General features: G+C 35.0%; 3 protein-coding genes across 3 annotated transcripts; 2 read left to right on the top strand and 1 right to left on the bottom strand.

Annotated features, from left to right (window-relative positions):
- The first annotated feature begins 361 nt into the window (after window positions 1-361).
- Window positions 362-1109, top strand: LOC18107436 (stress-induced protein KIN2). Its single transcript, XM_006373442.3, has 3 exons — window positions 362-525; window positions 632-700; window positions 834-1109. The coding sequence occupies exons 1-3, from the start codon at window positions 466-468 to the stop codon at window positions 906-908; spliced, it is 204 nt and encodes a 67-aa protein (XP_006373504.1). The 5' UTR covers window positions 362-465; the 3' UTR covers window positions 909-1109.
- Window positions 1110-1262: 153 nt separating this feature from the next.
- On the bottom strand, window positions 1263-3883 carry LOC18107437 (cell division cycle protein 48 homolog). Its single transcript, XM_052448494.1, has one exon. The coding sequence runs from the start codon at window positions 3801-3803 to the stop codon at window positions 1419-1421; it is 2385 nt and encodes a 794-aa protein (XP_052304454.1). The 5' UTR covers window positions 3804-3883; the 3' UTR covers window positions 1263-1418.
- A 2885-nt stretch (window positions 3884-6768) lies between these two features.
- Window positions 6769-9113, top strand: LOC18107438 (pentatricopeptide repeat-containing protein At3g02490, mitochondrial). The gene has a single exon (XM_006373444.3). It carries the CDS (start codon window positions 6863-6865, stop codon window positions 8840-8842), a length of 1980 nt encoding a protein of 659 aa, XP_006373506.2. The 5' UTR covers window positions 6769-6862; the 3' UTR covers window positions 8843-9113.
- The last annotated feature ends 3289 nt before the right edge of the window (window positions 9114-12402 follow it).

Genomic DNA, 12402 nt, shown 5'->3' with positions numbered 1-12402 from the left:
TTTGATATACAAATCTAAAAGAGTTTTTTTTTTCATGTTAGTCACGACATAAACTAAACATATTTTTTCTCACTTGTCTAATAAAATTTGGACAACACTTACATGTATGAAAATGTTGGTGTCCATTAAGAGTTGGGTTCAAGATTTTGGATCCTTTTATAATTGAATTATTATTTAAAAAAAAAACAAACAAACAAGGAAAGTAAGGACATGACTTACTAACAAAATTCAAAACCCCCCTGGTCAGAGGCCCCCAAAATCTCAACCTCAATAACGGATGTTATTTCAAGCAATCTTTAGCTTGACACGTGGCATTGCACGTGTCCAGCAATGGACTGGTTTTAATCAGTATAAATTATGGCTGCCATGGCATTCCTTTACTACCAAGAGTTTTGTTTTTTCAAGCACTTGAGCTTTCAATTTATTTGAGTTCTCCAAATCTTTTAAAGAAATCAGAAACCAAAGATGGCTGACAATACCCAGAAGATGAGCTTCCAAGCTGGTGAGGCCAAGGGCCAAGCTCAGGTCAGCCTATGAATTTTGTTTATTTCTTCCTTTTTATTTATGAATGTTCATGCATGATATATTTCTCTTCCAATACATGATAAGGTATGGATTTTGTTTGTTTCAGGAGAAGGCCAGTACCTTGATGGACAGAGCTGGTAATGCTGCTCAATCTGCAAAGGAATCAGTGCAAGAGGTTCAAATCTTTTCCTTCAATCTCATTTTCTATGTTTTTTTTTTAGAATTCATCCTCGCCACTACAATAGCTTGTGCTCAAGAATACAATGAACAACTGTATAATTTAATTACGATACTTGTTCTTGGTGTAGGCTGGTCAACAGGTGATGTCTACGGCACAGGGAGCTGTTGAAGGAGTGAAGAATGCAACTGGAATGAACAAATGAATTAGCTGAATGGATCAGTCCAATAATTGTCTAGCTATAGCAATTTAGAAATTGAATGCAATGTTCATCTATTGTTTTGTTTCTGTCATTTCCTTTTGTATAAAGAAGAGAGCTCTCTCTGTAGCTCTCTCGTGATCGATGTTTGCAGGCAGATGTTGCCCTAATTAGTGAAATTTTACTTCAGTTTCGTACTTGTTTAAAGATCTTTTTGTCTCGGTTTATGAGAGCCAACATTGCTTCATCTTCATGGCATCCTGCATGTCCAGATGGCCCTATATATCTATACTTTGCTATTAATTCACTCCTTGAATATTTGGTGTTTATGAATCTGACAAGTCCAAAGTCCCTGAAGTATGAGTTCAAGAGCAGCTTAGAATTTCCATAACATTGCTCCACTTACATTGCGATCATCACTCTTAATGAATTTTAATCCATTGCAATTATTGCTATTATTATGAAGAAACAAAATTAGCTGAAGTAAACAAACAGAGGAAAAATACAAACACCTAATTAATATAGTTCATCATCCCCACCAGCTGAAGTCACAACTGGATTGAGACCATCAGCTGATGTCGCCGCCTCCGAAAATTTGAAATCAGAACCAAAACCTCTGGATTGCTGCAAAGTTTGAGAAAACATCTGGTACTTGAGAATATCAGAGTCACTCACACTCTTCCTAGCGTACCTCATGGACTCTTCAAAGTGAGAAACCTTAAGCCAAGTCATTCCTTCTTCCATGCTGTCTTCCAGGCCCTCGATCTTCCTCTTGATATCCTTTTCGATGTCCTCCCTGACAGCATATTTGCAAGCCCTCTGACAGATTTCTGTGATATCAGCACCACTAAATCCTTCAGTGTGCTTGGCAAGAACTTGGAGGTCAACATCTTTTGAGACTGGTGATTTTCTCAAGCAAGCCTTAAAGATCTGTAGTCGAGAACCTTCGTCTGGCAGAGGGATATAAATTAGCTGGTCAAGGCGACCTGGCCTCATAAGTGCAGGGTCGATTATATCAGGCCTGTTGGTAGCACCAATTATAAAGACGGTTTTCTTGGCTGATAAACCATCCATCTCAGTTAGGAGTTGGTTCAAAACTCTATCAGCTGCACCACCAGCATCTCCTACACTGTTTCCTCTTTGAATAGCAATGGAGTCAAGTTCATCGAAGAATATGACACAAGGAGCAGACTGGCGTGCCTTGTCAAAAACATCCCTGACATTGGCTTCACTCTCACCAAACCACATGGTTAGAAGCTCAGGACCCTTGATACTGATGAAATTAGCTTGACATTCGTTGGCAATAGCCTTAGCCAGCAATGTTTTGCCACAACCAGGAGGACCATAGAAAAGAACTCCTTTAGAAGGTGACATACCGAACTTCTCAAACTTCTCAGGATGCTCCACCGGATATTGAACAGTCTCTTGAAGCTCCATCTTGACCTTCTCAAGACCACCAATATCCTCCCATCTAACATTGGGAACTTCTACAATGGTTTCACGAAGAGCAGAAGGATTGCTGGTTCCGAGAGCAATGCTGAAGTGCTCATTTGTAACGGCCATGGAATTAAGAACCTCAGCATCAATCGTATCATCTTCCAAATCAATGATGCCCATCTTTTCCCTAATGCATTGTAGGGCAGATTCGCTGCAAAGAGCTGCAAGATCTGCACCAACATACCCCTGAGTTCCTTTGGCTACTTTTTCCAAGTCTACATCTTCAGAGAGCTTCATTTTCTTTGTATGGACACGAAGAACCTCAAGGCGACCAACTTCATCTGGAACACCAATATCTATTTCTTTGTCAAACCTTCCAAACCTCCTTAATGCAGGGTCTAGACTGTTAGGCCTGTTTGTAGCTCCTATAACAATAACATGGGCACGAGCCTTTAGCCCATCCATAAGAGTCAGTAGTTGTGAAACGATTCGTCTCTCTACTTCCCCACCAGTTTTCTCACGTTTGGGAGCAATTGAATCAATCTCATCAATAAATACAATTGCAGGAGCATTCTTTTCAGCTTCTTCAAAAGCTTTTCTCAGATTTTGCTCACTCTCTCCTGCCATCTTGGACATGATTTCAGGTCCATTGATACAAAAGAAGAAAGCCCCAGTTTCATTAGCAATAGCCCTTGCTATCAATGTTTTACCTGTTCCAGGAGGACCATAAAGCAGAATTCCTCTCGGTGGCTTCACACCAATGGTCTTGAAAAGTTGTGGAAACCTTAATGGCAGTTCAACCATCTCCCTGATTAGTGCCAATTGTTTCCTAACGCCACCAAGATCATCATAGCCAACACCATCAAGCCTTTCCTCATCTTCCCTCTTCACAGCTTCCCCTTCACAGAAGATCTCCGTATCAGGCTCAACCACACAGTACTCAGCAGGATCGGTCTCAATGACCTTAAACTCCACACTCCTCATTCCTCCTCTGACAAGGAAAAGATCTCCTTTCCTGACAGGACGATGAGAATCCTTAAAGTAAGGCTTCAAGTAGGCACCAAACAGACTGCCGCTAAGGCCATCAACTGTGTCATCCAAAGGCAGAAGGTGAACCCTCTTGCCATACTGCAAGTTATGACATAGCTGCACCGAAACCATATCGCCAAGCCTGACCCTTAAGTTTGACCTCACAACCTTATTCATCAGAATCTTGGGCTGATCGCAACGATCATCAGCTAGGGCAATACAAACTGTATCCCTCCTCTTCTTTCCCTTGATCAACAATTTATCCCCGCGGAAAATATCAAGTTGCTCCATTGTAGCTGGATTGAGCGTGATGACAGAGTTGTCATCGTTAATGGCTTCATCAACAAGAAGCCTGTTGGGTGTCTTCTTATTGCGCTCCATAATTGAATCACTAAAATCTCTCTTTCTTTTGTTTGTGCCTGCCTGGTCTCCCATTAACCCAAAGAAAGAGCAAATCTTTTGAATGTGAATTAATGTCAATACCACTGGTGTTTATATACAAGTCTCTTGTTCCTTTTACGTGTTGTTTATGGAATCAGACAAGTACTCGGATTTTTTTTTTATTATTTTATTATTATTACTATTTAGGTTTCCGCTTCTCTTCAATTTCCTTCCTTGTTACTGCTTATCAAGCTCTATATGCTTCTTCTTAGAACTAGGATTTCAAACAATGGCGGTGAATTCAGACCTGGGCTATCCTTCTATATATATATTTTTTTTTTTTTTGTTAAGATTTTCTTAAAAAATATAAGAAAAAGTATTTAGGCAATAATGTCATAACTCAAGGTCCTTGTATTTTTTACATTGTATACAAGTGGTCCCTCATCAAAATAGTTTCTTAATCCAACACCTATTTTTTAACTTTTTAAATACGGAGACTCTCTCTCTCTCTCTCTCTCCCTCTCCCTCCCTCTCTCTCTCTCTCTCTCTCTCTCTCTCTCTCTCTCTCTCTCTCTCTCTCTCTCTCACACACACACACACACACACACACACACACACACACACACACACACACACACACACACACACACACACACACACACACACACACAGACTTTGAGATATTTCTTGGAATATATTTTTTTATCATAAATATTGTTTTTTTTTCTTTATTTACATGAAACAAATCATAAAATACTAAAAAAAAATCAATTAAATCGAGGAAACTAAAAAAAACAAAATACTAGAAAAAAACAAGCTGAGAAAAAAAAAACAAAATTAATCATTAAAAAACCCAAAAGAATTCCTTTTCATTTTGATTTTAAAAATTTAAAACAAATTAAATTGGACTGAACCAAACTATTTCAATTTATATTGAATCTATTTAAATATAAATATTATATAACCCTGCATAAACCCAATTACTGAAGAAGTTTTTTAATATTTTATTAAAAAAATTATTTCGATATATTTTTAATGAAAAATATTTTTTAAAAAAATATTATGTATTACGATATCAAACACATATAAATAAGTGGTAGATATCGAGGATCTAGTAGCGATTTCAATTTGAAATTTTATATTTAATAAGAAAAAATATCTTTAATATTTTATGGGTGAGAAAGAGCAGACTTTTTTTTGTAATTTATTTTTAAAAAATAATAGAATTCATATTTGATTGATGTGTCCTCCAATTCATCTCATTTTTTAATTCTCATATTTTTTATATTTTCTGATTAATCCTTATGACAAAGTTAAGTTTCTGTAGGAATTAAAGGCTTATCTGTGAATCTACTTATACTTAGGGACTAATATGTACTTTTCCTCAACAAAGCCCTACACAAACTGATATTATCGCTACAATTCGGCTACATTTTCAATTGAGTCATCAAATTATTCACTTTTCCTCAATCATCATCTTTTATACAGTTGAGTCTGACATTATTTTGAAATAGTTTGCTATTTTGAATTACATAAAAATGCTAACCCGAAAGAGTTGGTGCAAAGATCAATAATATTTTCTTTCTCTTTTGATTTTTGACATCAAAGAAAATTTAAGATAAACATTTTATCTCAATTTATATGTAAATTGATACCCTTATGACCATACAATTTTATTAATCAAATATTATTTAATCAATAAATTATATATTAATTAATAAAAAATAATTTATCAATGTATTCCTTTTCTTTTGCCAAAACATTAAACTTGATACACATATTATATATTATGATTATATTAATAATACCTAATTATATGATATTGTATTTATTTAACCAAAATAAGTTTATAAATCTTGATCAATACCTATCATGCCAACATCCAAGATTGTGGGAAAAACACTCCCACAACTATTTCAGAAAATCCAACAACTGCTTCACTTCAAGATGGTAACCTACCATACATGAAAACTATAGCTAGATGCAGATCAGAGATAAATAAACCTCTATAAATAAGAAATTATGTAATTATAGAAAGATATTTTAAATTCTACAATTATGAGAAGTCAATAATTACTCCTTTTATTTATTATTTATATATAGAACATCATATATATAAGAAGAGTTAAATGTGCTCATGTTTGTATTCTTTCAATAGAGAAAAAAAAAAACAAAACAAAAGTCTTCTTTATCTATTGTCCATTCTATATTTTTTGTCTCTTTGAATAATTAGTTATAGATTTGTCATAACTGAATCATGCAAAATGCTTAGCAGACTCGTTTATAGACAAGTAGAACAAATTTAAACTTAAAAAAATGTTTATTTGTGTCAAACATGTAACATGATAAAAACAACTATAATTTTAAATTTTATAGTTGAATCATGCTCAATTTTTACCTATTTCTTGTAATACGAGAATACTATACCAGTGATTCGTTAAGAAATACCTTCAAATTAAGTCATGCATATATGTAAAGAAATTATTAATTTATATATCAAATGAAAAATATTTATTTTTAATGTATTATTTTTATAAACTTAGTGAATTATTAATTTATAACATTGGTATAAGTTGAGACTAATAAAAAATATAATTTAATTAAGATTATTAAAATATAAAAAAAATTACAAAAAAAAAATCAAAAATATTAGGAGCTACTTAATCAATGATCCAATCCTATGCCCATATATGTCCTTGAATTTTTCATTTTAATTTTTTAAAATGTCAGCATTACTCTTTAAATAAGTATTTTTTCTAAAATCCAAATCCAAGCTAAGTTTGACATTCTTGCTTGTAGTTGGTTATAATTTCAAAGGGAAGGAATAGCTGAAAATGTCCAAGTCTAAATTTCTTTTTTTCTTTTCAAAAAATGTCCAAATCCTTAGAAATCCAATTGAAGAAATAGTTTTAATTTAGGACTTTAGTGTAAATTCATATATAGAGAAGGGACCAACTTGTTGTTTTCCCAAAAAAGTAAAAAGATAAATAAAAAAAACACAAAGCACCCTCTTAAACCCTAAAAAGTTAGATCACCACTCACTCTCTGCTTAGCACACACAAACCCCAAATCTCTGTCTCAGGCCTCAAAAACCCTAACTTTACACTGTAGAAATGAGACACTCATGGAGGATTCTTCTCTACCGAAGCTACCCTCGGTCATCTCTCAAATTTTCCAATCATTTCCAGGTACTACAGCAACACTCTCCTCCTCCACTTCGCTCTCTGTCTTCTTCTCTTCACACACTTTCGCTGCAAGACTCTCATTTCTCTAAAACCCCACAAAAACCTAATATTTATAACAAAAACCCATTATTTGCACGTAATTTATCATCTGAACCATCATTAGTTGAGCCCACAAAAGACCCAGATCTTGTTTTGCTAGTTTGTGATGTTTTTACCAAGTTTGAAGATTCTGATGATATTAATAAAGAATTGGAATTGAGTAGTGTTGTTATTAGTCATGACTTGGTTTTGAAAGTTTTGAAGTCATTGGGATCGAAACCGGGTGTGGCTAAGAGGTTTTTTGATTGGGTTTTGAAGAAGGATAGTGAGAGATTGAGCTCTAAAAGTTATAACTGGATGTTAGGGATTTTGGGGGTAAATGGGTTGGTTGTGGAATTTTGGGAATTGGTTGATAAAATGAAGACAAAGGGTTATGGTGTGTCAGGGGTTACTCGAGATAGAGTGTTGGAGAAGTTTGAGAATGAAGGGTTAAAGGGTGATATAGAGAAATTAAAAGGGGTTTTTGCGACGGGATCCATTGATAATTCGGTGGAAAAGATTGGGTTGAGAATGAGTAGGATTGTTAGGAGTAAGTTTTGGGGAGAGGATGTTGAAGGGGAAATTAAGGGTTTGAGTGCTGAGTTTTCTAGTGGTTTGGTGAAGATTGTCTTGGAGCATTTAGCGATTGAGCCAATGAAAGCATTGATATTTTTTAGGTGGGTTGAGGAGAGTGAGTTGTGTAAGCATGATGGGGGGAGTTATAATGCCATGGCTAGGGTTTTGGGGAGCAAGGATTGTATTGACAGGTTTTGGAAGGTTATTGATGAAATGAGGAGTAACGGGTTTGAAATGGAGGTGGAGACATTTGATACAGTGTTGGCCTGGTTTATGAGGAGGAAAATGATTAAGGAGGCTGTAGACTTATATGAGTTTGCAATGAATGGTGCAAATAAGCCCTCATCTAAATATTGCACCTATTTGTTGAGGAACATAGTGGTTTGTAAACAGTTGGATATTGGTTTGTTTTCAAGAATTGTGAAGGTCTTTACTGAAAATGGGAATGTGTTGACAGATTCTATGCTTGATGCAGTTCTTAAAGCTCTAAGAAGTGTTGGTAGATTTAAAGAGTGCAATAAGATTTTAAGAGAAATGATGGTTGCTGGTTTTGTAGCTAGTGGTAATTTGCAGAGAAAGATTGCTTTTGGGCTTACTAGTGCTGGTAAGAATTATGAAGCAAGTGAATTTGTGGATCATATGGAATCATCTGGCAGCGATTTGGATTACAAGGCTTGGGCATCTTTAATTGAAGGACATTGTGTATCTGGGGATCTTGAAAAGGCATCTGATTGTTTCAAAACAATGGTTGAGAAAAAGGGAGTTACTGGTGCTGGTTATGCTGTTGAGTTGTTGGTAAATGCATATTGCCTCAAGAACAGAGCAGGAGATGCATGCAATCTTCTGTGTGATTATGTCTGTCAAAATCAGTTACACCCTTGGCGGACTACATACAAAGTATTGATAAGTAAGTTGCTAGCGCAGGGCGGATTTAAGGACTCCTTAAATCTGTTGGGGTTGATGCAAAGTCATGGAATTCCACCTTACATAGATCCATTTTTTGAGTTCGTATCAAAGTCTGGAACTGGAGATGATGCCATTGCTTTTATGAATGCTATGACCACTAAGAAGTTTCCATCTATATCTGTTTCTCTTCGTTTGTTTGAAGCCTTTTTCAATGCCAAACGGCATAGCGAAGCACAAGATTTCCTGTCTAAATGTCCAGTTTTCATTCGGAATCATGCTGATGTTTTGACTCTTTTCTGTTCCATGAAGTCTAGCAAAGATACTGCTGCTGCAACTGTATCTGTGTAGGTTTTTGTTGGAGTGTATGACGAAGTGTATTCTGTGACGTCAATGTAGAATGGCATTGTTTCAAAAATCTTGGTACAAACATTTTCTACACTGCTTGAAAACTTATCTTAGGCGAATGATTACCTTTGTCAAGTAGAAAATAAGATTTAGTGATTCATGTTTCTGAAGTATTTCTTGCCTTTTCTTATCTTGCTGTTTTGGTTTCATGCTTGTATATAGCATGAACTGTGCTATGCATCTGAACTTAAAGTCAGGTAGTTTGGTTTTTAAATTTTTCTTGCGCTTGATGTGCTGTGTGATTGTTAGTTGTGCTACCGAAAGATATAAATTTGTTCAGTATATTCCTATTATGCATCTGACATCATGGCATACAATTATTACTTTTATTAAACTTTGTAAATAACTTTGCTGTTAGCCTTGATGCTGTCAGATTGTAAGATTTATCCCCAAAATAAAGCTTCCTTGATTTTTTAGCAATGTCCAGATGGAAATTTTTGTGACCCTGTCTGTCATGTGGTATGCTAAGTAAGTTTATTATCTTGAAATAATTTTGTTTCTACATTTCTACTTGTTTGATTTATGCTCTTCATTTCCTAAAGCCGTAAATATATTGTAGTTCACATGCAAGTTTATTGATAATTATGGGGTTTGAGTTCATATGCTATACACTGGGAGATGTTCTGCTGTCCTCGAGCTACCATAAGATGTGATGATGCCAATGGTACATTCTTTGTCACTTCTGTACTCCTTAGGAGTATCGGTGCAGAAGTGGAGAATATTGAGTCTAATGTGCATCTATCAGGTGGGAAATTAAGAAAGTTCAAGTCTTCGTTTATGACTTTCATTACAACATAGCTACTACACAGATTCAGTATGATGTTCCCTTTCCACCGTAAGACTTAGATGTTTGGATGATCCATGAGTACCATAATCGATCGAATGAAAGTTACCCAGTGGTGAAGGCATGTTAAGAAAGATGGGAATCCCATCCGACCTTGGCTTGGAATGGAAGCAAGTAACCTTTATGCAGGTGATTTATAAATTTTGGAAAAGATTATCAGCAGGTTCCCCAATTTCGTCGAACATGCAATTTTTGAGGTTAAAGCAGGATTGCCTGCTCACACTGCATTCATCCACTGCAAAGGTGCTATGGGTTCAATGTGGTAGAAAGATTGTTAAGAGTTTCTTAGAGTTATTTGAAATAATGAGGAATAAGGCCAAAGAACCTGTGGAGCTGGTTGTGATAAGAGCAATGCGGTGTTTGTTTGAATCTTACCATGTTTTTTTTCTTATATATATATATATATATTGAACCTTCTATATTAAATTGTTGGCCACATCCTAAAACTTTTACGTGTAGGAGACTTTTTAGGATGAATTTATCTTGAAATAAATAAATACCCATTTCTTTTGGCATTGGTTGACAGGAGCTAGGAAGTATGAACCTAAATTTTAGATTTGATATGATGTCTACTGCCTGCTGGCTTAAATATGTTTTGCTTTTAGGATGATTAACGTTTTGGTTTAACTCAAATTATTCTGAATCTGTCACTGCTCATTCTAGCTTGCATATATATATATATATATATATATATATATAAAGTTATCAAGAAATTATTTGCAACAGGATTTTTTCTACTTGTCTGATAACTCATTTAATAGCTTGCATTAGATATTAATATTTTTGACAAATGAACGATTATAATGATATAAACCATTATGTTAAAAATTTAATATGATATAATATATGCTATACAATGCTTTTGTTTTGAAATCAATCGATCCTTCACCTACTCCATGCTTATACCTCGTAGCCGTTCTTTTCAAGCATCATAATGGTGCTGTTATGCTTTTTGTGTTTCAAGTCTGTTGAGTGGAACTTCTATATGATATGTCTCTTTTCAGCCAGTCAAGAACGTGTTTCCCAAGTTCCATTACATTTAACTTAGAAATCAATCAGCCATGCACGAAAATGTCAGGTAAGTCAAGATGTGTTTCATTCATAGGCTAGCTAGGAAATGATTTTTTACTCACTGCTGTGATCTAGCAGTAACAGACTGACGGAATTGAGAAATTCTATATTTGGGTTATTTTCAGATAAAATACTGCTGTCTGCTTCTTACAGGACAAATCAATCGAAATATAATGCACAAAAGTCGCATGACGAAAGTTTTTAGAACAAGTAGAGGTTTTAGATGGTTGTAATGAAAGCCTACGGCGCAGAATCTGAACTGGAAATGGCACATTTTCTCTGAAGGACACTAGATATTTTTACTTGCGAACTGAGTATTCTTGGCAAAATGTACCACTGCCAAACCTTTTTATATATATAAACATCTTAAACAGCAGATTATGGGGGTAGAGATTGTTTCTTGAAAATTAATGTTCCAACGCCACTGCATACAGATTGGAGCCCAGGCTCAGCACTTGGCTCTGATGAAATCTATCTATATAAATGCTTTTGTTACAGTAGTTTGTGTTTCACAATCAAACCTGCAAGTCTGCTTATGTTGTGGATGATGCAACATTATTCAGTATGTAATTGTGTTTCATCTTATGATCTGTTAGATCCATCCAATTGTTACAGTAAAAAGGTTCTCCTACGTCAAGTTAAAACCAGTAACCTAAATTTTAGTGATGATGTTACCAAAATATACTATGCTCAGGATGGAGTCTTGATTGTTTAGATAAAGGATGAGCATATGTTCACTTACATACTTATCCAGAGTTTATTAAAATGATAGTTGGTGATAGAAGTCGTGACACTTGCAAGAATAGTCTTTTTTTTATGGGATTTAGGGAACCTCCAATGATAAAATCAATAACTTTTTTATAAGAGATTATAATAATTGAGGGAATGAGCTTTAAATTCAAGAACATAAGTTTTTGTTCTTATTTATGTATGATAAATGTTCTGAAAATAATAATATGAATACCTTAAAGAATATGAAAAGTGTGAACCCTTTAATTATCTTTTGAGGATATTTATAGCCCCTAAATTATTTTATTTTGTTAAAGGGGTGGACTCATGAAAATGTAGAAGAGAAGAAACATCTCTTACATAATATTAATGTTGATGAAAATAACCTTTAAAAGAAATGCAAAGGATCCGTAATAGATTGTATGCATTATTTTCTACGCAACATTAATGTTGATGGGAATAGCTTTTGATTAACATTAATGATGGTTGGACTAAGATAGACTTTTGAAAGACTTTTATGTCCTGTAGTAAATAGAAATGACCATCCTAGATTTTTAACATTTTATGTTAAGGACAATAAAGTAGCCTTGTGACCTACCATGGGGCCTATAAAGACTTTCAATTCCTAATATATTCAGACTTGGATTGATTTCAAACCCAAGGATGTTGGGTCTGGCATCTTACCAGACCCACAGGCACTTGGACTCAACACGTAGTTGGGCTAGACCCCAAACACTTGAGCTCTGCGTGTAGTTAATCCTAAGAGTGTTGAGCTCATATAACCCACACACACTTGGGCTCAGTGTGTTGTTGAGCCCGAGGACATTTAGGTCTAGAGTTTTGTCAGACCCCAAGTACT

This window comes from Populus trichocarpa, chromosome 17 (assembly GCF_000002775.5).
Source record: "Populus trichocarpa isolate Nisqually-1 chromosome 17, P.trichocarpa_v4.1, whole genome shotgun sequence".
Taxonomy (NCBI): Eukaryota; Viridiplantae; Streptophyta; class Magnoliopsida; order Malpighiales; family Salicaceae; genus Populus; species Populus trichocarpa.
The sequence above is the reverse complement of the archived record's forward strand: the minus strand, read 5'-3'. Positions and strand labels throughout refer to the sequence as shown.